Source organism: Chiloscyllium plagiosum, unplaced genomic scaffold (genome assembly GCF_037043375.1).
Source record: "Chiloscyllium plagiosum isolate Xiang-an unplaced genomic scaffold, Cpla_swu_hap1 HiC_scaffold_1, whole genome shotgun sequence".
In the NCBI taxonomy this organism is placed as follows: domain Eukaryota; kingdom Metazoa; phylum Chordata; class Chondrichthyes; order Orectolobiformes; family Hemiscylliidae; genus Chiloscyllium; species Chiloscyllium plagiosum.
The window spans coordinates 101,934,609-101,960,803 of NW_028270139.1; the positions used below are offsets into that span (position 1 = coordinate 101,934,609).

At 41.5% G+C, this 26,195-nt stretch overlaps 1 protein-coding gene across 2 annotated transcripts in view; it reads right to left on the reverse strand.

Annotated features, from left to right (window-relative positions):
• Window positions 1-26,195, reverse strand: part of LOC122548976 (phospholipid-transporting ATPase ID) — a 272,266-nt gene that overhangs the window by 201,574 nt on the left and 44,497 nt on the right. For both annotated transcript variants that reach the window (XM_043688030.2, XM_087989438.1), the window contains exons 3-5: window positions 16,503-16,561; window positions 10,736-10,849; window positions 9,272-9,370 (exon numbers count right to left, since the gene is read on the reverse strand). In XM_043688030.2, coding sequence (XP_043543965.2) covers window positions 9,272-9,370; window positions 10,736-10,849; window positions 16,503-16,561 — 272 coding nt within the window. The remainder of the gene's footprint in view (window positions 1-9,271; window positions 9,371-10,735; window positions 10,850-16,502; window positions 16,562-26,195) is intronic.

The window sequence follows — 26,195 nt, forward strand, 5'->3', positions numbered from 1 at the left end:
GATGGACTGGTACGAGAAGTCATAACTTAAAGATATTAGGAGGAAGGTATAAAGGAGACGTCAAAGGTAGGTTCTTTATGCAGAGAGTTGTGAATGCATGGAATCGCTGTCAGCTGTGGTGGTGGAAGCAGAGTCATTGGGGACATTTAAGCGACTGCTGGACATGCACATGGATAGCAATGAGTTGAGGGCTGCGTAGATTAAGTTACTATATTTTACACTCAGATTAAATCTCAGCACAACATCATGGGCCAACGGGCCTGTTCTGTGCTGTATTTTTCTATGTTTTATGTATTTAGGCATTCTTATTACACTGGTTCTCGATCAATTATATAAAGCAAAATATGGGCAGCCGCTAGAGAAAATCAGGCAGGACCTTCAGCGCTGGGAAAATTTTCCAATACCCTGATTGGGCAGAACAGCTCTGGTTAAGATGAAGGTTCTTCCTCGCCTATTATATCCCATGAGAATGCTCCCCTTGAGGCGGCCAAGGCAAACACTGCGCAGGCTTTACAGCTGGTTTGTATCTTTTATTTGGTATCACAAATGCCCTCTTATTAAGCTGGATGAGTTGCAGCTTCCGCAAGAGAAGGGGGGTGTCTAGATTTTTCAGACTTCAGGAAGTACCAATTGAGTTCCTTGTTATCCTATGTGGCTGAATGGGCCTGTCACAGTCCGCGATCAATTTGACTAGACATTGAGGCCTCCCAGACAAATTTCCCTCATTAATTTGTTGTTTATGGACAAAATGAGAACTGTTATGGATCACTGTAAAAACTCAACTGTCCTAAACACAGTTAAAGCATGGAGAATGATGCGGCAGGGCGAGGGCAATTTACAAAAAAACTTCCCTTTCACTCCCATAATGGGGATTTCGGGATTCTAGCCAGGTTCGATGGACTCTGGCTTTAAGCTCTGGGAGTCCAGAGGAACCTCCTGTTTAGGAGATCTATTCGATGGGGAGATCATGATGTCCTTTGAGCAGCTGAGTCAGAAGTTCGAGCTACCTAGGAAGGATCTCTTTCATTACTTCCAGGTTAGAGACTTCGTACAAAAAAAGACTACATTGATGGTTAATCCCTACAAATCGGACATGGAGAGGAGAGTGCTCTGGTGTACTGGCACCCTCTTGGTTAGCACTCTATCACTTGTTAGGTAGTAATGTTTGGAAGGACATTGAATGGCTATATAAAATTCGGTCTCAAGAATTATAGAACATAGAACATTACAGCGCAGTACAGGCCCTTCGGCCCTCGATATTGCGCCAATCATACTAATCTGAAGCCTATCCCACCTACACTATTCCATGTACATCCATATGCCTGTCCAATGACAACTTAAATGCACTTAAACTTGGCAAATCTACTACTGTTGCAGGCAAAGCACTCCATACCCTTACTACTCTCTGAGTAAAGAAACTACCTCTGATATCTGTCTTATACCTATCTCCCCTCACTTTAAAATTGTGCCCCCTTGTGTTTGCCATTCCCATACTTGGAAAAAGGCTCTCCCTGTCCACCCAATCTAACCCTCTGACTATCTTGTATGTCTCTATTAAGTCACCTCTCAATCTTCTTCTCTCTAACGAGAACAGCCTCAAGGCCCTCAGCCTTTCCTCGTAAGACATTCCTTCCATACCAGGCAACGTCCAAGTAAATCTCCTCTGCACCCTTTCCAAAGCTTCCACATCCTTCTTATAATGCGGTGACCAGAACTGTACACAATACTCCAAGTGTGGCTGTACCAGGGCTTTGTACAGCTGCAGCATAACCTCCTGGTTCCAGAACTCAATCCCTCTATTAATAAAGGCCAAAACACTGTATGCCTTCTTAACAACTCTGTCAATCTGGGTGGCAACTTTCAGGGATCTGTGTATGTGGACACCGAGATCTCTCTGCTCATCTGCATTCCCAAGAATCTTACCATTCTGATTACTCCGTCCAAAGTGTATCACCTCACACGTGTCCACATTAAACTCCATTTGCCACCTCTCAATCCAGCCCTGCATCCTATCTATGTCTCTCTGCAACCTACTACATCCTTCATCACTACCCACAACTCCTCAGAGATGTGGGAGGATATCTGAGTAAATATTAGGAAGATCTCTATTTGTAATAGGACCCATGTTATTCAACTGAAGGTACTTCATTGTGCTCACCGGGCACCAGAACGGCTTGTGAAATTCAATACAGGAGTGTCCCCAATGTGCCCCAAGTGCAAAATGGAGGTTTGTACACTTACTCACTGCTTGTGGTCATGCCACAAAATCCGCAGGTATTGGGATGACAAAGCGTATGCTTTGGATAAGGTTTTGGGAACTGACGTTAGGTTGGATCCAATATCCCTCCTTTTGGGCTTTCAAATCTTCCCTCCCTGGATATGCATGGGAAGAAATTGTTTAATGTCCTTTCTTTCTGCATGAGGAAGAACATTCTAATGAGCTGTGTCAGAGAATCCTCCAGGACTCTCGACTGGCATAGGACAGTCATGGAGCACATATCCCTGGACTTCCTTATGTGTATGGTGCACCAGAAAACAGAATTGTTTTACAGAACATGGCAGCCCTTCTTGAATTATATTGATGTAGACACATCAGTTTTACTATTCAGGGCCTTCATTTAGCCGTGAGGACTGTGTCTGTCGGTTTGGGGCCCTGGGAGGAAGAATCCTAAATAAATACAGGTCTACTTACTATTGTTCTGAGTGGTGGGGAGCCATGATGAGATTACGCTGAGTGCAGTAGTTTAATTGAATATCATTTAAGTTATTTTGTTATAACTTGGGGTTTAATGTTTATTTTTCTTCTTTCTCCTTGGTTATTTATTGAACTGTAGTCTTTATAGGGTTTTTTTGTGAGTTTCTGTTGTCTGTGGAGTCGAGTAGTAGTTTGTTTTCTATTATTGCTATTATATTATAAAGTTGTCATACTATTTTGTACTGGTTTTGTAATTTTATTAAAAAACCTAAAATCTTTCTTTCAATAAAAATATTTATTAAAAAAGTAGTTTTTGTCGGTTATACTCAAATGTCAATATATCCTTTTTTAAATACAGGAACCAAAACTATACACAGTACTCCAGTTGCAGTCTCACCAAAACTTGAGGTCCTCTTCTGTACAGTTGGCTTTACTGTGGTATGTGTCTTTTTTGGTGTTAGTTGGGCCTGGTGAGGTGGTAGTGGCTCTGAGCTGACTCAGAACATGAACATAAATGGGCTTCTCTTTACGAATTGGCTTTAATGTGATTAAAGAATTTCACCCATTACTTACAGAACACAAACTTTCCTTATCTGTATTGACTATTTTTGCGATTCCAGCCCCAATAGTTTAAATGGCTCAGGTATTGCACAGTTTTCTTACAACACGAGATCGCACAAGAGCGGAACTATCACGTTATATCAGAACCGATTGTGCTGTGCGATCCTACACTTCTTCCATAATAATGGACTTGAGCACTTTCAAACAAATATGTGAATCAAATGGCCTATGGTTTCTTAGTTTCTGTCTCCATTCCTTCTTGAACATGGACGTCACATCAATGAATGGTTTTTATGACATTTATTGTCACATGTATTTTACAGAGAGAAATACAATAAAATACCTTGAAAAGCGTTATTTGTCACCACACTATGGTGCTATTTTGATAGTTTAAAAATAAGAGAAAAATGAAAAGATATAGTTTAAAGAGCAACTGAACGAACTGCGGATGCTGTAAATCAGAAACAAAACAGAAATTGCTGGAAATGCCAAGCAGGTCTGACAGCATCTGTGAATAGAAATCAGGGTTAACATTTCGTGTCTAGTGACCCTTCCTCAGAACACCTCAGCATAAAGAGAAGCCCATTTATGTTCATGTTCTGAGTCAGCTCAGAACCACTACCACCTCACCAGGCCCAACTAACACCAAAATCGCTAATCCTTCAGCACCATCTTTCGCCACTGGGCCAATGCACCTCCATTTCACTCACTAATATCAGAATCTCTTGACACAGCCCACCTTGATGTTGCTATGATGCCCTTTCACCACTGCTTTGCCGTATCAGCGACAGACCCAACCAATAAAGTCACCGATCCTCAAGCACCATCTTTCGCTGCTGGGTCTACCTCACTGATGTCACCTCAGAACTCACTCTCTCCTGTACTGAGCTCACTTTCCTCCATGCTGGAGTCACTCTTCTCCGTCACAAGTCCACGCCAGGATAACTCGCCGCCACCAATGCAATCTGAACTCTTCACAAGTAGTAAAAGGTAATAACAATACCTTCCTTTACAAACAATATTACCTCACCTCCTTTTCTTTTTTGTCTATTTTTCTGCAGCATTCCATATCTCTGAATATCAAGTTCCCAGTTCATTACCTCACAGACATTTCTCTCTAACAGCTATCAATTCATATCAATTAAATTCTAATTATGGCAACAACTACTTTTTTAATGTTCATTCATGCGAGCATCCCTGACCAGGAATTATGGCCCATCTCTAATTACTTAGAAGGCAGTTATGAGTCAACCACATTGCTCTGCATTTGGAGTCACATGTAGACCAGACGAGGTTGATCTTGTTACAACTGTTCATGCATTCAGATAAGGATCTAGCAAAACACCTTTAAAATTATAGGGAAACAATAAAAATGGACAAAGTGTAACAAAAATGTGTAGATATTAAAGTTTAACTTGTCACTCAGCAGGTCACACGTTAAGTGTTAATAAAAAAGTAAGCCATACATAAATTTTCATGAAATAAAACTTTTACAGGTATACTGTCGGTCTCCAAACAATACCACTTGTGATTTATAGAATCATAGAATCCCTGCAGTGTGGAAGCAGGCAATTCAGCTTTATTGAGTCCATGTCAACTCTCTGAAGAGGACCCCACCCAGACCCAGCCCCCAACCTATCTCTGCATTTGCAATAGATTATCCAGCTTGCCTGCACATCCTTGCACACTATTGCAACTTAGCATGGCCAATCCACCTCAGCTGCACATTTTTGGTCTGTAGGAGGAAACCGGAGCACCCATAGGAAACCCACTGAAACACGTTTAATGTTTAAATGATTCTCAAATGATTCTTCTTCCTGAAGAAGGGCTTATGCCCGAAATGTCAATTCTCCTGTTCCTTTGATGCTGCCTGACCTGCTGCGCTTTTCCAGCAACACATTTTTAAGCTCAGAATTGAATTGGATCTACAACATCTAGCTGGGGCTGAGACAGTCACAGGGGTTGACGAGTGCCAAAGCAACTGGTTAAAAGGTACGCTTCAGTTAAATGGGAATTTCCCACTATTGTGGTGTTAAATATTAGGCACTCTGTCCTACATCTCACACACACTTACCTTCACCAAGCATCCCAATGGCCTTCATACTTTTCATGTCAACCCATGCCCCTCCACCCAATTCCAATGGCACCTTATAGAACCTGTGTCAAATTAATGCCAATTCATGACTCATCCCTATGGCCACTGTAGCCCTATTCCAATTTAGTACAAACTCGTGGAAAACCATGACTCATTCATCTCAGGTCCTCTTCTAGCCTCCCTAATTGTGTGAATATTGAGCTCTCAAATCAGGAAATGGAAGGATTTAGGAAAGAAATTCCAAAGTTTGTGCACGCAGATGGGTGAAAGCTTTACCATCAAATTAAGACCAGTTAAGTACTTCAGAAACATCATTTCTTTTGCAATGTACTCTGAAATGACAGCTAAAGCAAGGTCCTTGCAGAGTGATTAAATCATTGATTATATAATTGGTCTTAGATGCGAATGAATATATTGATATTAGTGAGAAGGTATATTTTTTTTACAGTGCAACAGGCAGATAGGATAACCACCTGGAAAATAGGACCTCTGATCCTTGCACAACTCAGCACTACTATACCAAACATTATGTACTTACTTCTCCAGGTAGAATTTAAACCAAATACCTTTTGGTTGAAGGAACAGATACCATCCCAAGTCAAGACTAATACCCAAAGTAAGCAAATGCACACTAAAGAGATTAAAAAGTTACAGATACAAGTGGCATAACATCCGAAATGTCTAAATGACTCATGGCACAAAGTTAAAAATCACACGACACCAGGTTATAGTCCAATAGGTCTATTTGGAAGCACTAGCTTTGGACTGCTGCCCAAGACGACATGCAATTTTAAGATATTTACAATTGAGGAATGTCATTTGAACTATCCAAATTTATCCAAGTTACCTTGCACTCCTCCCCAATTGTTTTATCCAATATTGGAGTCCTTAATTCTCCTGCTATGTCTGGTTACCTTTCCAAGTGATGAAATACCTCGACACTTGGAAGTCAAGCCCACTATTCTAAGAGTTGCAACAAATGCGAAGATTTAATGACATTACATGAGTCATGATTTGTTGCTGACTCACTGACTCTATTCAAGAAACAAAACACACAGGGATTTCCTCAGTCTCAATAAAAATAACTCTATTTGTTGTAGCACTCTTAAAAAAATGTAAAAGAATTGGATCTCTATTCAGTGGGAACAAATTACTGCAGATGCTCTCCATGGACGCTACCTGACTCACTGTGATTTCCAACATCCTTCACAGTGGACTCCAAAATCTTACCAACAATGAAGGTCAGGCAAATCAGCCTGTAATTTTCTGTCTTTTGCCTCACTACCTTTTAAATAGGAGGGTTAAATTAGTGATTTCCCAGTCCTCTGAGACCCTCTCCGACTCCAATGATTCCTACAAGAATCTCCACCATCTCTTTAGCTACCTCCTTCAGAACTCTGGGGTGTGGTCCTGGTGATTTATTCACCTTCAGACCTTTCAGGTTTTCTAGCACACTCACCTCTCTCTCTCACTTCCCCTCCGACTCTCTTGAATTTTTGGGACATTACTCATATCTTCCCCCATGAAGACTGATGCAAAGTTCTTGTTCAGTTGTTCCACCAATTCTTTCTTCCCCATTGCTATTTTTCCAACATCATTTTCCAGCAGCCCAATGTCCACTTTTGCCTCTCTTTTATCCTTAATATATCTAAAGAAACTCTTGCAATCTTATTTTATATTACTGGCTAGCTTACCCTCATATTTAATCTTCTCCCTCATTTATTTTTAGTTGTCCTCTGTTATCTTTGTAGGCTTCCCAATCATATGGCTATCCACTGTGCTTCATCGCATTATGTGCTTTCTTTTTTGCTTTTATGCTATCCCTGACTTCCCTTGTCAGCCATGGTTGCTTCATCCTCCGTTTAGTATGCTTCTTTTTCTGAGGGATGAATTTTTGCTGTGTCTTCCAAATTACTCCCAGAAACTCTTGCCATTGCTGTTCCACTGTCTTTCCTGCTAGGCTCCTCTCCCAGTCAATTCTGGCCAGCTCTTCCCACATGCCTCTGTAGTTACCTTTATTCAATTGTAATATCATTATATCTGGTTCCAGTTTCTACTTCTCAAGTTGCAGTGTAAGTGTTATCATATGATGATCACTGCCTCCTGAGGGTTACTTCATCTTAAGCTCCCTTATCATGTCTGCCTCATCGATAAATCTATAATTGCCTGCTCCACCACAAACTGCTCAAAAAGCCACTTGCAGACATTCCACAAATTCATTTTCTTGCGATCCACTGCCAACCTAGATAGTTACATTCTCTCTTGTTGGTATGGTTACGGTATATTACCAGGCAGTCACGTGGCATGAATGTTACTTTCCACTTGTCAGCCCAAGCCTGGAAATGGTCCAGGTACAATTGGGCATGATTTATTTCAGCACCTGGGGAGTTATAAATGGTGCTGAACATTGCGCAGTCTTCAGGGAACATCTCCACTTCTGACCTTTTGATGAAAAGAAAGTAAACAAGTTGAAAATATGATTCAGAGAAAATAATTGGGCTAAGAACACTAACCTGAGGAATTCCTGCGGAGATGATCTGGAGCTGAGATGACTCATCTCCAATCACTGTAATCATTATGCTAGGTACAATTCTAACCAGCAGAGAGGTTTCCCCCTGATATCCATTTACTTCAGTTCTCAGCTCTTTTGTCCATGTTTGAAACAAGGTTATGAAGTCAGGACCTGATGGAACTCAAACTGGGCATCACTGAGCAGGTGCTACTTGATAACACTGTTGGCAACACCTTCCATCCCTTTACAGATTATTAAGAGTAGACTGATGAGGCAATAATAAGCCGAGTTGAATTTGACCCGCTTTTTTGTAATGGATATACCTGGACAATTTTCTACATAATCATGTCAGTACCCACATTGTAGATGTACTAGAACAGCTTAGCTAATAGCGTGGTATATTCTGGAGCAAAGTCTTCAGCACTATTGCCAGAATATGATAATGGCTCATAAACTGTGCAGCTCCAGTGCCTCTAACGGTTTCTTAACATCAAAAATAACGAATTAAATTGGTTGAAGACTGGCACCTGTGTTACTGGGGACCTCTGAAGAAGGTCAAGACTGACCATCCACTTGACACTTATTGCTGAAGAGTTTTGCAAATGCTTCAGCTTTATCTTTTCTATTGACATGCTGGGCAACACGTTAATGAGGATGGGGATATTTATGGAATCTCCTTCTTCTAATGAACTGTTTAGTTGTCCACCACCACTCAAGACCAGATATGACAAGTCTGCAAATTCTCCAGATAGTGTAAATGTTTCACCAGTCGGGGAACATCAAAATACAAGGTAATCAATAATGAATCTAATGAGGAATTAATTTATTCAGAGAGTAGTTAGCGTATGGATCTTGCTCCAAATGGATACCATGTATTGCGTTGAATAGCAGAAATGGTTTTATTGGGAAGCTAATTCTTTCAAAAAGTACATAAGGGAAGAAGGAAGAGAAGGATACGCTGACAGGATTAGTAGGTTTGGATGGAGTTTTAAAATCCAAACAGCGGTTTCTGCGACAAAAACAGTAATTGCAAGAAATGCTCAGTAGATCCAGCAGCATCTGTGGAGGGAAAGCAGAGTAACGCTTCAGGTCCAATGAAAGATGGGTCACTGAATGCAAAACCTTTTAGTTCTGCTTTCTCCCTCCACTAATGCTATCAGATCTGCTGAGCTTCTTCAGTAATTTCTGTTTTTGTTTCAGATCTTCAGTTCTTTCTTTTGAACTTAGAGCTAGATTCTGTGGTATAAAATCTATGTACCTTCAGCTGAAAAGCCATGAAAATCTCAGAAAACAGTGTTTATGTCACTGAACTTCCAGTAGATTGATAAATGAAATTCAGCCAAATCACTGAATCTGGGGATTATTTTCACAAAATAAGTAAAGATGTGGAATTGTAAAAAGAACTTACATAATCATCAATGGCATCTTTCACTGCAGTTATTAACAACACCAGCATTAAGGGCACAACTGTGGTATACCAGGACAGAGATGAAATTTGTGGAATAAACTGAAAGAAATAAATGGATTACAATTGATACATCCAAAGTAAATAACCAAAATATCTTGCAAATAACCGCTAAAAGAGGAATTACTTATATTACTGTGGGAGCACCAAGCTGTCATAAAATTACAATAAGTAGGTGAACTTGTTTGAAATAATCTAATTTGCATTAGAGTCATATCACACAAATTCTGGGCAAATGATCTTTTCAACATAAGATTTGATTGTATTATGATTAATTTAGGCACTTGTAAAATAGTACAGCATAATCCCTTCATGACAATTCATTGAAATATTTGAGTCACTAAAATGAGAACAAATTGATGCAACTGTTTTATCTGGAACTGCTTTGATAGTTCTTCATTTGATATTTTGCACACACAATGGTTCATTCCTACTCAACCAGGAGCTTAACAGTTTGGGATATCTCACCTGAAGACATAATGAAATAGGGATGCTCACTTGGGATCAGGTACATTTTTCAACCTTTGCTAAAAAAGACACATTTTTGTCATTGCTTTATTGTCTTGGAACTCTTTGGAAATATTTGTAAGAATTCAATGAGAAAATCAACATTTGTATACTGCATGAGAGGACCTTGCTGATTGTTTGTCAAATGGAATCAGAACAGTAGAGGAATTGTCATGAAGAATCCACCAAAAGTTGCTGATTACAGTTAACTACCAGGATTTGTTGAAATTTTAAACCACTCACGTCTGATGAATTACCAGCAAACAGCTGTCACTTATTTTGGTCAGTTGAAGCACCATGCCTTCACTCCCCTTATCTAAATCATTGAGGTAAATTGCAAAACTTTGAGGCCCCAGCATAGACCTCTGCAGGATCATCACATCCTGTCTGTCAGATGAAACCCATGTGCTACTTGTCACTTATCAGTACAGGAAGAAATTTAATGTCACCTAGAAAGGTGTGTGGTGTTAAAGAAAAAAACAGCATGGATTAAAAGGCATCCGTGAAATGTGAAACCAGGTGATCAACCCATTCATGGATCACAACAAGCATCAACGCCCATATTGAGGTAGATAGATCACATGTACTCAAACTTCATGTTAGCTCAAACTTGGATATTGTCCTAATCTTGCTGTATTTATCAATGGACTGCTTCAATATCTGATGTGTTGCAAATGATGTTGAACAAGGTGCAATTGTCAGCAATAATTCCCACTTGTGACATCATTATAGAGGAAAAGTCATTGATGAAACAGCTGATAGCGGTTAGGTGTTTCTGTAGCATTTAATATAAAAAATGTTCAAACTACTTCAAAGAAAACTCGACAAGCAAAAATCAATATCAAACCAAAAGTTGTCTATTTTAAGGTAGCACAACTGCAGATGTAGATGAAAACTTACCTGCAAAACAAGTAAAAATAAAAAATAAGCATTGGCAATTCGTTGGAACTGTTCAAACAAATTGATTGGCAAGAATGTGAAAATGTTGTATTTGGAAGTTTTAATTTGATTGTTCTGAAAAGGAAAACAAATTTTGTTAAGTGTGTGAAAATAAATAATGCAGATTATTTCAAATTATAGTAGCCTCACAACAAATTCAATTTTCCAATGATGACTCAATATGATGTCATTTAACAACTATAGAAAAGTGGAGAGAGAATTTTGTTTATTTATTCTTATGCACAGTAATAAATAAAGAATAAGTGAGGACCAACAGACAAATAAATGGATGCCTTACTTTTGTAGTAAATTATTGACAGAAACCCGATAACAGTTTTTGCCTGTCATACAATGGAGTTGATTAATTATTATTTCTCATCTATTTAATGCTTATAAAAGTAAGATTTAGCTTTGTTGTCTTTGTACAATTTAGCTTTGTACAAATGAGCAAATATGGGCTGAACTTTCCTAACCTCATGAAGATAGATTTGAAGCCTGTGTGGGCTATAAAAGCAGCAGGAAGCACAACTGGAATGCCAACCACCCCCACTCCCCCCCCAACAATCTGAACTATCTCTGGGGAATAGCTCCAGTTGCTAATGGATAAATCAGCTCATGAGGGTAGACACGTCAATTAAGGCCTCAATCAAAGTTGCTTACCCCATTGCTGAAAGCTCCCTATCACTGCATAGATTCACCATTTGTTGGGATCCACGTAGCATTGAGTACTTCCCAGGAGATCAGGTGATGAGAGGTACACTCACCCAAATACGTAACATTGTTAGGGGACTGATAGGTTATTTACTGGAGAGATGATTTCCTGGCTATGGTGCTTAGAATGTGGGGTTATACTCTCAGAATAAGGAATCAATGCTTTAAGAATGAATTGATTTTTCTTTTAACTCAAAGAATTGGGTACATTTGAAATTCTACACCCAGAGGCTTGCGAAACTCAGTCATTGAGTATATTCAAGCCTGAGACTGATAGGTTTCTGGTTATTAAGGAAATCATGGAATATTATCATAGAATAGAATCCCTACAGTGTGGAAACAGGACCTTTGGCCCAACAAGTCCACATCAACACTCCAAACACCCCAGACCCATTGCCCCCACCCTATGTTTACCTCCCCGACTAATGCACCTAACCTACACATCCTTAAATGCTATGCGACAATTTAGCATGGCCAATTCACCAAACCTGCACATCTTTGGATTGTGGGAGGAAATTGGAGCACCCGGAGGAAACTGGAGCACCCGGAGGAAACCCAGGCAGACACGGGGCGAATGTGCAAACTCCACACAGACAGTTGCCCGAGGCTGGAATCGAACCCAGGTTCCTGGCGCTGCGAGGCATCAGTGCTAACCACTGAGCCACCATGCCACCCTATGTTTCTGCTTAATATTTTACTGCTAATGCACAAGACACCATACCATGCATTTTCTCACTTCATACCAAGCTATTCAATATAATAACCCACTGGATGTAGGTTTGCTCGCTGAGCTAAAAGGTTCATTTTCAGATATTTCGTCACCATACTAGCTTCCAAACTTGGCACTGCGGATGATTCCTGCTTTCTTTTATATGTTTGGGTTTCTTTGGATTGATGCCATTTCCTGTGGTGATGTCTTTCCTATGGTGATGTCATTTCCTGTTCTTTTTCTCAGGGGGTGGTAAATCGGGTCCAAGTCAATGTGCTTGTCGATAATAGTTCCAGTTGGAATGCCATGCATCTAGGAATTCTCGGACCCCTTGGCATCATGGTAGCCGACAAACCCACCGACACACTAAAACAGCAGCTAATAAACTCCCTACACAGACAACAAGCAAAACTAGTATCATTTACAAGATACTGTGCAAGGACTGTAACAATACTACATTTAGGGTGTAGGTTTGCTTGCTGAGCTGTAGGTTTGATATCCAGACGTTTCATTACCTGGCTAGGTCACATCAGTGGCGAACTCCAAGTGAAGCAAAGCTGTTGTCTCCTGCTTTCTATTTATATGTTTGTCCTGGATGGGGTTCCTGGGGTTTGTGGTGATGTCATTTCCTGTTCATTTTCTGAGGGGTTGACAGATGCATCTAGATCTATGTGTTTGTTTATGGCGTTGTGGTTGGAGTGCCAGGCCTCTAGGAATTTTCTGGCATGCCTTTGCTGAGCCTGTCCCAGGATAGATGTGTTGTCCCAGTCGAAATGGTGGCTTTTTTCATCCATGTGTAGGGCTACGAGGGAGAGAGAATCGTGTCTTTTTGTGCCTAGCTGGTGTTCGTGTATCCTGGTAGCTAACTTTCTTCCTGTTTGTCCTATGTAGTGTTTTTGGCAGTCCTTGCATGGAATTTTGTAGATGACGTTGGTTTTGTCGATGGGATGTACTGGGTCTTTTAAGTTTGTTAGTTTTTGTTTGAGAGTGTTGGTGGGTTTGTGTGCTACTAGGATTCCGAGGGTCTTAGTAGTCTGGCTGTCATTTCTGAAACTTCTTTGATGTATGGTAAGGTGGTTAGGGTTTCTGCCTGTGTTTGGTCTGCTTGTCGTGGTTTGTTCTTGAGGAATCTGCACACTGTACTTTTTGAGTATCCGTTCTTCTTGAATACGTTGTATAGGTGGTTCTCCTCTGTTTTGCATAGTTTGTCTGTGCTCGTTGGAATAGTATTATGATACAGCTTCGTTTGTGTGTGTTGGGATGGTTGCTGGTGTAGTTAAGTATTTGGTCAGTGTTTGTCGGTTTTCTGTATATGCAGGTTTGTAGTTCTCCGTTGTCCTTTCTTTCGACTGTGACGTCCAGGAATGCAAATTTGTTGTCGGTTTCTTCCTCCTTGGTGAATTTTATGCCTGTGAAGGTGTTGTTGATGATGTTAAATGTCTCTTCTATCTTGTTTCGTTTTGTGATTACAGATGTGTCATCCACGTAGCGGACCCATATTTTTTGGTTTGATGGTTGGTAGGGCTGTTTGCTCTAGTCTTTGCATTACTACTTCTGCTATGAATTCTGATAGCGGAGATCCCATGGGTGTGCCGTTGGTTTGTTTGTAGACTATGTTGTTGAAAGTGAAGTGGGTGGTGAGGCACAGGTCCACTAGCTTCATGATGTTTTCGTTGGTAAGTGTATGTGTGATGGTCTCTTCTGAAAGTGTGGTAAGTGTTTCCTTTGCCAGATCGATGTTGATGGAGGTGAACAGTGCTGTTACGTCGAATGAGATCATTGCTTCGTCTTCCTCTATTTTGGTGCTTTTGATGATTTTTAGGAATTCCTGGGTGGAGTGGATGGAGTGCTGTGACTCTTCTGCTAGGTATTTCAGTCTTGCGTGTAGTTCTTTGGCTAGTCTGTAAGTTGGTGTTCCGGGTAGTGCGACTATAGGTCTGAGGGGGGCTCCAGGTTTATGGATTTTTGGTAGTCCGTAGAATCGTGGGGCGTTAGTCCTGTCGGGTTTCATTTTCTGGAATTCTGTCTTGTTCAATTGTCCAGAATTGTGTAATTTTCTTAGGAGATATGTAATTTTGTTTCCTAGTTGTGGGGGTCGGGTCTAGCGCCACCTGTTGGTAGGTGTTGGTGTCTGCGAGTAGTGCATTGGCTTTCTCGATGTAGTCCCTTCTGTTCAGGATGACAGTGAGCCGACCTTTGTCTGCAGGTAATATAACGATGTTTTTGTCTTATTTGAAATTTTCTAGGGCTTCCGTTTCTTGTGTGTTCAGTTTGTTTCCTTCCCTCTTTCAGCTCAGAGTAGGTGCAATTGTCTGTCTGATTGTTTGTTGTGTTTCTTCCGTGAGATTGTTGTCCTTCAATGTGGTTTCTAATGTCGCTAGGAAATCCTTCTTGTCAGCGTCTCGGTAATTGAAATTTAATCCTTTGACTATTACCACTTTTTCTGTGTCTGATAGGGTCCGGTCTGATAAGTCTTTATCCATGCCCCTGTGTTATCGGTTTTGTATTTTTTTTTGTGAGTTTGTCCAGTTTTTTCTTCAAGTCCCGATTTTTCTTTATCTGTGTTTGTCGTTGTTTGGTATTTATGGCTCGTTCTATCGTGTCTATCCATTCTTGATTTGTTGCTTGTTTTAATAATGGTTTTTAGCACGCAATTTCCCGTTTGTATTTTCAGAGTCTGTGGTGGGCGTCACTGATTGGTTCTCGGAGCATTTTGCGGCCGTTTTGTTCTGTTAAACTTCTGGCTTGAGATGTTTTTATCGGCGGTTTATATTGGAGACATTTTGGCAGTACCTGTTTTCTTCAACATTCATGCAGGAAGTACAGTTGTTCGCGGGTGGAACTCTCTCGGATGGCATTCCTTTCCCATCTTCGGGCAAGCTGGAGCATGTTGCGCCCATAGGCTTTTGCAAGGTTTGTAGCTCAAGCTGTATCAGAACACTATTCCAACGAGCCACCACACACTGCAGCACAGACGAACTACGTAAAACAGAGGAGAACCATCTATACAACGTATTCAAGAAGAACGGATACTCAAAAAATACAGTCCGCAGATTCCTCAAGAACAAACCACGACAAGCAGACCAAACACAGGCCGAAACCCTAACCACCTTACCATACATCAAAGAAGTCTCAGAAATGACAGCCAGACTACTAAGACCCCTCGGAATCCGAGTAGCACACAAACCCACCAACACTCTCAAACAAAAACTAACAAACTAAAAAGACCCAGTACATCCCATGGACAAAACCAACATCATCTACAAAATTCCATGCAAGGACTGCCAAAAACACTACACAGGACAAATAGGAAGAAAGTTAGCCACCAGGATACACGAACACCAGCTAGCCTCAAAAAGACACGATCCTCTCTCCCTCGTAGCCCTACACACGAATGAAAAAAGCCACCATTTCGACTGGGACAACACATCTATCCTGGGACAGGCTAAGCAAAGGCATTCCAGAAAATTCCTAGAGGCCTGGCACTCCAACCACAACGCCATAAACAAACACATAGATCTAGATGCCATCTATCAACCCCTCAGAAAACAAACAGGAAATGACATCACCACAAACCCCAGGAACCCCATCCAGGAGAAAAATATAAATAGAAAGCAGGAGACAACAGCTTCGCTTCACTTGGAGGTCGCCACTGATGATGTGACCTAGCCAGGTAATGAAACATCTGGATATCAAACCTACAGCTCAGCGAGCAAACCTACACCCTAAATCTCAACCTGAGCTACAAACCTTCACAAACCTTGCATACTACATTTGACAAACACACAGAAAACTAGCCACCAGGATACATGAACATCAACTAGCCACAAAAAGACATGACCCTCTCTCACTAGTATCCTTACATACCGATGAGGAAGACAGCACTTCGACTGGGACAACACATCCATCCCAGGACCAGCCAAACAGAGACACACACATGAATTCCTAGATGCATTGCATTCCAAATGGAACTCTATCAACAAACACATTGATTTGGACCCGATTGATCACCCCTTGAGAAAAAGAACAGGAAATGACATCACCATGAGAAATGACATCACCACAGGAAATGACGCCATCAACTCAAAGAAACCCAAATATATAAATAGAAAGCAGGAATCAATGCTTCGTCTGGAGGCTCACTGAAGATGTTACCTGGTATGGTGATGAAACGTCTGAAAATGAACCTTCAAGCTCAGCGAGTAAACTTACATCCAGAACCTCAACCTGAGCTACAAATCTTCTCAAAACTTGCTAATTATAACCCACTCAAAGGTTTTTAAAACTCAAAGGTTTAAGTCTACTCACCACATAATGGAATTTCGTATTGAAATTTCTGTCATTTGCCTTTAAATATCTCTCTTCCTCTGTAAAACAAAAGCAAACAGCACTGTTACACCTGTATATGTACTCGAAGACAACAAATTTGCAAGATCAAGGGAAAAGGTTGGGATTAAATTGAACAGTTCTTCAGGCAAAATTGGCTGAATAATCTTTCCCAATACAATAAATGTCTATGATTCTATATACCCACACAGATAATCAGAAATATGTGGCCAGTTAGGCAGTAAAGAAGGCAAACTTATTGTTGGCCTTCATAGCGAGAGGATTTGACTATTAGAGCAAAGATGTTTTGCTGCAACATTACATTATTGAGAACACACCTGAAATATTGTGCACGGTTTTGGTGTCCATCCTTTTAAGGGGTAGGCAGCACCCCAGTGGTATTATTGTTAGACCAATAATCCAGAGACCCAGGCAATTTTCTGTGGACATGGATTTGAATCCTGCCATGGCAGACAGTGGGATTAAATTAATAGTAATCTGAAATAAAAGTTTGGTAATGGCCATGAAACCATTGCCATTGTCACGAGAAAGCAATCTAGCTCATTAATGTCCTTTAGTAAATGAACTCTGCCATCCTTACCTGGTCTGGCCTACATGTGACTCCAGATACACAACAATGTGGTTGACTCTTAACTTCCCTCTGGGTAATTAGGGATGGACAACAATGGTGGTCCAGCCAGTGACACCCAGATATGAAAAAAAACAATCTGAGCAAGGTTGTTCTTGTACAATGAAGGCTTCCCAAATTGCTTCCTGGGAAGGCATGACTGGCATAGGAGAAGAGGTGTTTTTATTCATTCACAAGATGTGGATGTCACTGGCCAGGAGAGCATTTATTACCAGTGTCAATGACATTGTTATGGGTCTGCAGTCACATGTAGTTCAGATCAGATAAGAACAGCAGTTTCCTTTCCATGAAGGGCATTAGTGAATCACATGGGTTTTCCCAACAATTCCAGATATTTATTGAATTCAAATTCCACCAGGTGCCTCAGCAGGATTCAAACCCAGGTCCCCTGAACATGACCAGGGCTTCTGGATTAATAATCTACCAATAACACCACTAGACCATCACCTCCACTCAATTAGATTTAGTTAGTTTGAATTGTTGTTTTGAAGAATGAGGGGTAATGTCATAGAACAAAAGAACAAAGAATAAAAGTACAGCAAAGGAACAGGCCCTTCAGTCCTCCAAGCCTGTGACAATCATCATGCCCTTACTAAACTAAAAACAAACCTTCTGCCCTAATTTAGTCCCTATCTCTCTCTTCCCTCCCTATTCACGTAACCATCCAGACCCCTCTTAAATATTGCTAATGTGCCTGCTTCCACCAACTCTTTTGACAGTGCATTCCAGGCTTCTACCACTGTCTTTGTGAAAAACATCCCTCTCATATCTCCCTGAAAATTTCCCCCTCTCGCCTCGAACCTGTGTCCCCTTGTAATTGATGCCTTAACCCTAGGAAAAAGCCTCTGACTACTCACCCTACCTATGCCTCTCATAATTTTGTAAACATCTATCAGGTCTTCTTTCAGCCACTATCTTTCCAGTGAAAACAATCCTAGTCATTTTAACCTTTCCTCATAGCAAATACAGAGACCAGGCAATATCTTGGTGAACCTTCTCTGCACCCTTTCTAAAGCTTCCAGATCCTTCTGGTAGTGTGGTAACCAAAACCTATAAAATTTTAACAGGGCTAGACAGATTAGATATAGGAAGCATGTTAATGAGGTAGTAGCACTGGCAAAAGCTGCCAACGTGGCCAGTCAAACAACCAGCTGAGCCCCAGTATTGTCAATAGATTCCAGGCCTCAGGTTAAGTGAAATTGGGAGGGGTGTTTCTGTCAATGGATCTCACCTTCCCATTATCAGACCCATTAATGCAAAGATTGATGGCTTTGAAAGAAGGCCCCTACCAGACTCCACCACTGGATGCACCATAACAATGTGACCCTGCAAGCAGCCCCACTGCAATTTGTTTGTTGAGTTGTCATGCTCCTCACAAAAGGACTTCATTGGGTTGAAAGTGTGAGGGCAACAGAGTCTCCATACAGCACACTCTGGCCTGATTAAATGCATCCTAGCACCAAAGTCTTTATGTGGGATGACACTGAATTGCACCCTCTCCAAGTAAATTATTATTTCCATTATGCTTTCAAGCCAACTTTGCATCTTTATACCCCTCCTTCTTTCAGCTTCCAGACAAGAGGGATGATAAATGAATATTCCAGGTTCAGTTCTGGTGAAAGGTCTACACTCAAAATGATATTGCATATTTTTCTATCGTGATGACTTACTTTTGGGCTGAATTTTCTGGTGACATTGACAGCAGGAATGGAAGACAATGGACCCAGAAATACCAGCACTAGCTAGTATGAGTGTTTTGTGACACCATTTCCAGCACTCTCATGTTAATTAACCTAACAATCCCTGAATTATGGCTAATTAGAGTGTTTGAAGAGATTAGTAAGAGTTTATTAACAGGATATTTTCATGGAAGCATACAGACTTTACAGACTGCTTATTGCAAACAAGTGAAAGAAGGCAAGTATAGGGTGACTGTCAGTCAATGCCAAGAAATTACTTTGGACCTAAAAAAGGATGAGCAGAGTAGAGAGGGACTTTAAAAACTGGTGACATTGACACATTGCAGGGGTGAGGACAGTGAACAATAATTGCTCCTGCATTGCAGGAAGTTATCATGCCCCTGGACTGTGATAATCTGGGCTGAGGCCAACTTCATGGATGGAGAAGTAATTAGCATATGAGTTTAAGAAAGGCTGACGTTGGCACTGATTGCATCAGAGTTTAGGTTAGCAGCAATCAGAATGAGACATTCCACAGGAAGAAAGCAGCACAGGACATCAGGAGGTCAGGTTATGAGTTGAGGAGCAGGAGGGATTGGGAGATTATATATTGGGATCTTCCACGAAAGACAAAGCTTCTTGGAGATTACTCAGTTGTAAGAGACTGTGACTTTCCAGGTCAATAGATAAACCCTCATCGCCAAATACCTCACAAATGGAGCTAACACTCAACACAAGAGTTTTATATCAAAATCTCTGCCATTATCTTGATTATATTTGTTACTGCTTCGATTTTCTTATTTCTTTCTTTATTCTTTCATCTTGCATTCGGACAGCTGCTTTCAAGCCATATATAGCTAAATAAAGTTATTTAGTTCACCCATTACCATAAAATCACTTGTCAAGTAATCTCTCCACTTGAGATTAATTGAGTCTATCCCTTATTTTAGAACATAGAACAGTGCAGCATGGTACAGGCCCTTCAGCCCTCAATGCTGTGTCAACTTTTTATCCTACTCTAAGATCAGACTAATCTACATATCCTTCATTGTACTAACTTCCATGTGCCTATCCAAGAGTAACTTAATTGTCTCTAACGTATTTGACTCTACTACCACTGCTGGCAGCGCATTCCACGCGCCCACCACTTTTGTGTAAAGAACCTACCTCTGACATCTCCCCTAAACCTTCCTCCAATTACCTTAAAATCGTGCCCCCTCATGATAGACATTTCCACTATGGGAAAATGTCTCTGGCTAGCCACTCTGTCTATGCCTCTCAACATCTGTACATCTCTATCAAGTCACCTCTCATCCTTCTTCGCTCCAATGAGAAAAGCCCCAGCTCCCTCAACCTTTCTTCATAAGAGATACCCTCCAGTCCAGGCAGCATCCTAGTCAATCTCCTCTGCAACCCCTCTAAAGCTTCCACATCTTTCCTATAATGAGGTGACCAGAACTGAACACAATATTCCAAGTGTGGTCTAACCAGGGCACTATGAAGCTGCAGGATAACCTTACACCTTCTTAACAACCCTATCAACCTGGATGGCATCTTGGAGAGATCTGTGGACATGGACCCGAAGATCTCTCTGTTCCTCCACACTGCCAAGAATCCTGCTTTTAACCCTGTATTCTGCATTCAAATTAGACCTTCCAAAGTGAATCACTTCACACTTCCAGGTTGAACTCCATCTGCCACTTATCAGCCCAGTTCTGCACCCTATCAATGTCATGCTATCGCCTGCAACAGCCCTCCACATTATCCACAACCACCAACATTCGTCATCAGAAAACTTACTAACCCACCCTTCCATTTACTCATCCAAGTCATTTATAAAAATCACAAAGAGCAGAGGTCCCAGAACCAGTCACTGAGATGAATAATTTTAATCTACCACTACCTCTGTCTTCTAAGGGCCAGTCAATTCTGTATCCAGACAGCTAGATTTCCCTGTACCCCATGCTTCCTTACTTTCTGAATGAACCATGGGAAATCTTATCAAACGCCTTGCTAAAATCCACGTACATCACATCCACTGCTCTACCTTCATCAATGTGTTTTGTCACATCCTCAAAGAACTCAATAAGGTTTGTGAGGCATGATCTGCCCCTCATAAAGCCATGCTGATTATCTCTAATCAAACTGTGGTTTTCCAAATAATCATAAATCCTGTCTCTCAGAATCCTTTCCACCACCGACATAAGAATGACTGGTCTGTAATTCCCAGGGTTATCCGTATTCCCTTTCTTGAACAAGGAAAACATTTTTCACCCTCCAATCATCTGGTACTACTCCAGAGGACAGTGAGGATCATTGCCAAAGGTGCAGCACTCTCTTCCCTCACTTCCTGTAGCAACCTAGGGCATATCCTGTCTGGCCCAGGGGATTTATCTATCCTCATGTTTTTCATAATTTTCAGCACATCCTCTTTCCTAACATCAACCTGTTCAGGCATATCATTCTGCTTCACGCTCTCCTCAGAAACATCAAGGTCCCTCTCAGGACTGAATACTGAAGCAAAGTATTCATTAAGGACCATCCCTACTTTCTCCGACTCTAGGTGCAAGTTCCCTCCACTATCCCTGCTTGGTCCTACCCTCACTCTGGCCATCCTCTTGTTCCTCACACAAGTGTATAATGCCTGGGGGTTTTCCTTAATCCTACACGCTAAAGCTTTTTCATGCCCCCTTTTAGCTCTCCTAAGTCCATTCTTCAGTTCCTTCCTGACTACCTCCTCTTGACTAGATTTTCCACAACTCTTGTCACCCAAGGTTCTTTCAAGCTACCATCCCTTCCTTGCCTCAGTGGGACAAATCTGTCCAGCACTATCAGCAAGTTCTTCCTAAACAACCTCCACATTTGTTGTGCATTTCCCTGAGAACATCTGTTACCCAATTTAGGAGCCACAGTTACTGCTTAATAGCACTGTAATTCCTCCTCCCCCAATTAAATATTTTCCCATACCGTATGCTCCTATCTTTCTCCAAGACTATCGTAGAGGCCAGAGATTTGTGATCACTATCACTGAAATGCTCACCCACCGAGTGATCTGACACCTGCATGACTAGTTGCCAAGCACCAAATACAACATTGCCTCCCGTCGGCCTATCTATATATTGCATCAGGAACTCTTCTTGGACACACTGGACAAAAACTGCTCCATCCAAACTATTTGAACTAAGGAGCTTCCAATAAATATTAGGGAAGTTAAAGTCATCCATGACAACAACCCTGTTACTTCTGCATCTTTCCAAATTCTGCCTCCCAATCTGCTCCTCCATGTCTCTGTTGCTATTGGAGGGGTGGGGCTGTAGAAACCTCCCCAAAACGTGACTGCTCCTTTACTGTTTCTGACTTCCACCCATACTGACTCTGTAAATCAGCGTTTCTCAACTTTCCCGTACTCAACACCCCCTTCTTATCCTTGAAATCATGCAACGCCCCCAAATCATAGAAGTCTGTTTTTGCACATATAACTGCAATACACTGCAGTGCTGAAAATGGAAAACTTTTGTGAAATATGTTTTGTATACAACAAAAAATAAATGTATCATTAATTACTGTTCTTACTGTCCACCTACCTTTGGCACACTCTGTATAAAATTTAGTCTGTGATAGCAAAATAGTCAATGTGATCCTTGTGGTTCATGTTGTCTTGCTAAATCACATACATCTGGTTCAATTTTTGTCAGAAGCAATCTCAGGTCACCACACTGAACAACATCCATGTGATTGCGGGTCTTATCTTGTATTCTGGCAATGGCACTGAATCCTTTCTCAACCAAATAAGAGGTAGGAAATGGTAGTGCAAACCACTTTGCCTCTTCGCTTAATAGCAGGATGCGACATCAGGTGGCATCTTGAATCCAAAAAAGGGGCTCACCCATTTGTGAAAACCGAATTTTCATTGCAGTGTCATTTTGGAGCTCTATCATTTCTTCCTGAAGGCAAATGTCCATTTCTTCTGCACATGAGATAAAGGGGTCAGTCAGCCATGTAGGGATCTCCATCTCAATAAGATCAGCAAATTGTATTTTCATATCATCCTGCAGTGCATGAATGTGAGCTGAGTAGATAAGTAATTGATCATCAGTAACATCCTCCGCGATATTGTTTAAACTCGGGAACTGGTAAAACTCACGACGACTGATATTCCGATGAAAGAGATCAAGTTTCGCAATAAAAGATGTTAACAGTATTCCTTGCTTTTATGAAACTCACAATATCTCCTTGTATCTGCATGATCAGCGAATTGCCATTATCGAATATATCCGTGAGGTATGCACAGTCGTGTTTTACGGTTTCAGCTTTCATACAGAGGTTTTCATTATTTCAGTGTAGGAATTCGATGATAGAATCGAACAGTTCATGGAGGCATTCATGGAGGATTGAGGCATTTTCCTTTCGAGAGCCATTGCACTTCTGTGTGCATCAGCAATTGCAGAAATTCATCTTCATTATCTTTACAGAGTTGGCGGAGAAGTCATTCATTCAGAGCATGTCTCTTTATATAATTTACCACATCTATCACCACTTGAAGAGAATGATTGAGGGCTTCACTAAGTTTCTTTGCAGCCAGATGCTGCCGATGGATAATGCAGTGTACTATGAAAACATATGGCACTTCTCTCTTTAATAACGCGACAAATCCTCGATGTTGGCCAGTCATAGCACATGTGCCATCCATAGCACAAGTAACAATGTTTTTGAGGGGAACAGACTTTTTATCAAAGTAATCCTTGACGCAATCGAAGATAGTCTTACCTTTGGTATCTGTCGGTAGATCCAGAGCAAAAAGTAGTTCATTTTTGTCAACGAAACGTATGTACCCCAAAAGTAAAGCTTGATTTCCGCATATAAGGCAATTTGTAAGGCAATTTCTTTCGATATCAAAAGGGAACATAATTTATCCTCAACATTTGAGGCCATTTCATCGATGCACCTTCTCACAGAATCGTTGCTAAGAGGAATATGCTTGATAGTCATTAATGATTCCTGATGTAGCACAGTTGATAATACTTCGGCAATAGCTGGAAGCACCAACGATTCACCCACGGAATGAGGTTGACCACAGTTTGCAATTAGCTTCACTACGTTGTATGATGCCACAATGCCATCCATATTTGTGGCTCCCATCTTTGAAAAAGCAGTGGAAATCGTTGGCCGCTGATTGAATATATTCTTTAATGTTTGAAACTATGACAAATCTTTGTCCTTTTTGTCACTGCATTTCTTTTCCAAATGTTTAATAAGACGGGAAGGCTTCATGGTCTCGATGGAAAAATTTTGTTCACAGAGCAAGCACAGTGGTAACTGCTTATTAGATGGAGATTGAATAAAGCCATATCGCAAATAGTCCATGCTATACTGCCTGCACTTTTTCTTACTCGATGAGGCCATTTTTACACTGTCGCTCGAATACCCTGATGGAATCATGGGTAATACCTTATCATGATAATTTTAAGACGCTCAGACAAGTGGCAAAATTTGATTGGCTAATTAACTATAATGTGCATTCATTCTGCCACCCGGTAGAACAGTTGAAAAGCTGTGTTCGTCTTCCTAGAAGCGACACGAGTTAGGTGAAATTGATTTCGGCAGTACAATCGGCAGTGCCAACTGCAAATGAGTTCAAATGGTTTGCCATTCAAGAGAAGACTATCAATAATAGCGCAGCAACCAATCAGAGTGCACGCCTCCATGGGTGCAGGGAAAATAACAGACTCGTGTTATGCGACTATCCATCTGCACACAGCAATGTCCTTCAAGGGCATGGCAGTCTTCCAGTGATTTGTAAGCTCTCTACAAAGTTGCTCAGTGCCCCCTTGCTGCCCCCTTTGACTTCAACGCCCACCAAAGGAAGGCAAACGCCCCTTAGGGGGCACTTCCGCCCCCGTTGAGAAACACTGTAAATAAAGCCTCCTCGACAACCTCCCATTTTGCAGCTGTGATACTATCACTGATTGGCAATGCCACTCCTCCATCTCCTTTACCACCCCCCACCCCCGCCCCCGCCGCAATTCCTTTTGAAACACCTAAACCCTGGAATATCCAACAACCACTCCTGCCCCTGTGATATCCAAGTGTCCATAATGGCCACAACATCATAGTTCCAAGTACTGATCCAAGCTGTGAATTCGTCACTCCTATTCCTGACATTCCTTGCATTAAAATAGACACACTTCAACCGATCACACTGACTGCCCTTTTCCCTATTAAATGCCTATCCCTCCTCACAGACTCTCTGCATGCAGCATCTGGCTGTTCACCACCTATTCCATCATTTGATTTGTAGCTCAGCTAACAATTCCTTCCCCCCCAATCTAGTTTAAATCCTCCCGAAGAGCTCTAGCAAACCTCCTAGGATATTGGTGCCTCTCCAGTTCAGGTGCAACCCGTCCTTCTTGTACGGGTCCCATTTTCTCCAGAAGGTATCCCAATCATAAAATCATAGAATTCCTACAGTGTGGAAACAGGCCCCTTGGCCCAACATGTCCACACTGACCCTCTGAAGAGTAACCTACTCAGACCCATTCTCCTACCCTATTATCCTATATATAAACCCTAACTAATGCACCTAACACTATGGGCAATTTAGCATGACCAATCCACCTAACCTGCATATCTTTGAATGGTGGGAGGAAACCGGAGCGCCAGGAGGAAACCCATGCAAACACAGGGAGAATGTGCAAACTCCACACAGACAGTTGCCCAAGGCTGGAATTGAACCCAGGTCCCTGGCACTGCGAGGCAGCAGTACTAATCACTGAGCCACCATGCCACTCCAATGATCCACATATCTGAAGCCCTCCCTCCTACACCAGTGCTGCAGCCACGTGTTAAACTGCACTCGCTCTCTATTCCTAGCCTCATTAGTACTTGGTACTGGCAGCAATCTTGAGACTACTACTCTGCTCGTCGTGCCTTCTAGCTTCCAACCTAACTCTCTATATTCTCTTTTCAGATCCTCCTCCCTTTCCCTACCTATGTCATTGGTACTGATGTGTACCACAACTTCTGGCTGTTCTCCCTCCCCCTTAAGAATCCAATGGACTCGTTCCAAGACAGCCCTGACCTTGGCACCTGGGAGGCAACGTACCATCCAGAAGTCTCTCTCGCGACCACAGAATCTCCTGACTGATCCTCTCACAACTGAATCTCCTATCACTATCGTTGTCCTATTCTTTCCCCCTTCCCTTCTGTGCCACAGAGCCAGGCTCAGTGTCAGAAACTTGGCAGCTGTGGCTTTCTGGAGTTCAGTGGTACTGGAAAAGCACAGCAGTTCAGGCAGCATCTGAGGAGCAGTAAAATCGACGTTTCAGGCAAAAACCCTTCATCAGGAAT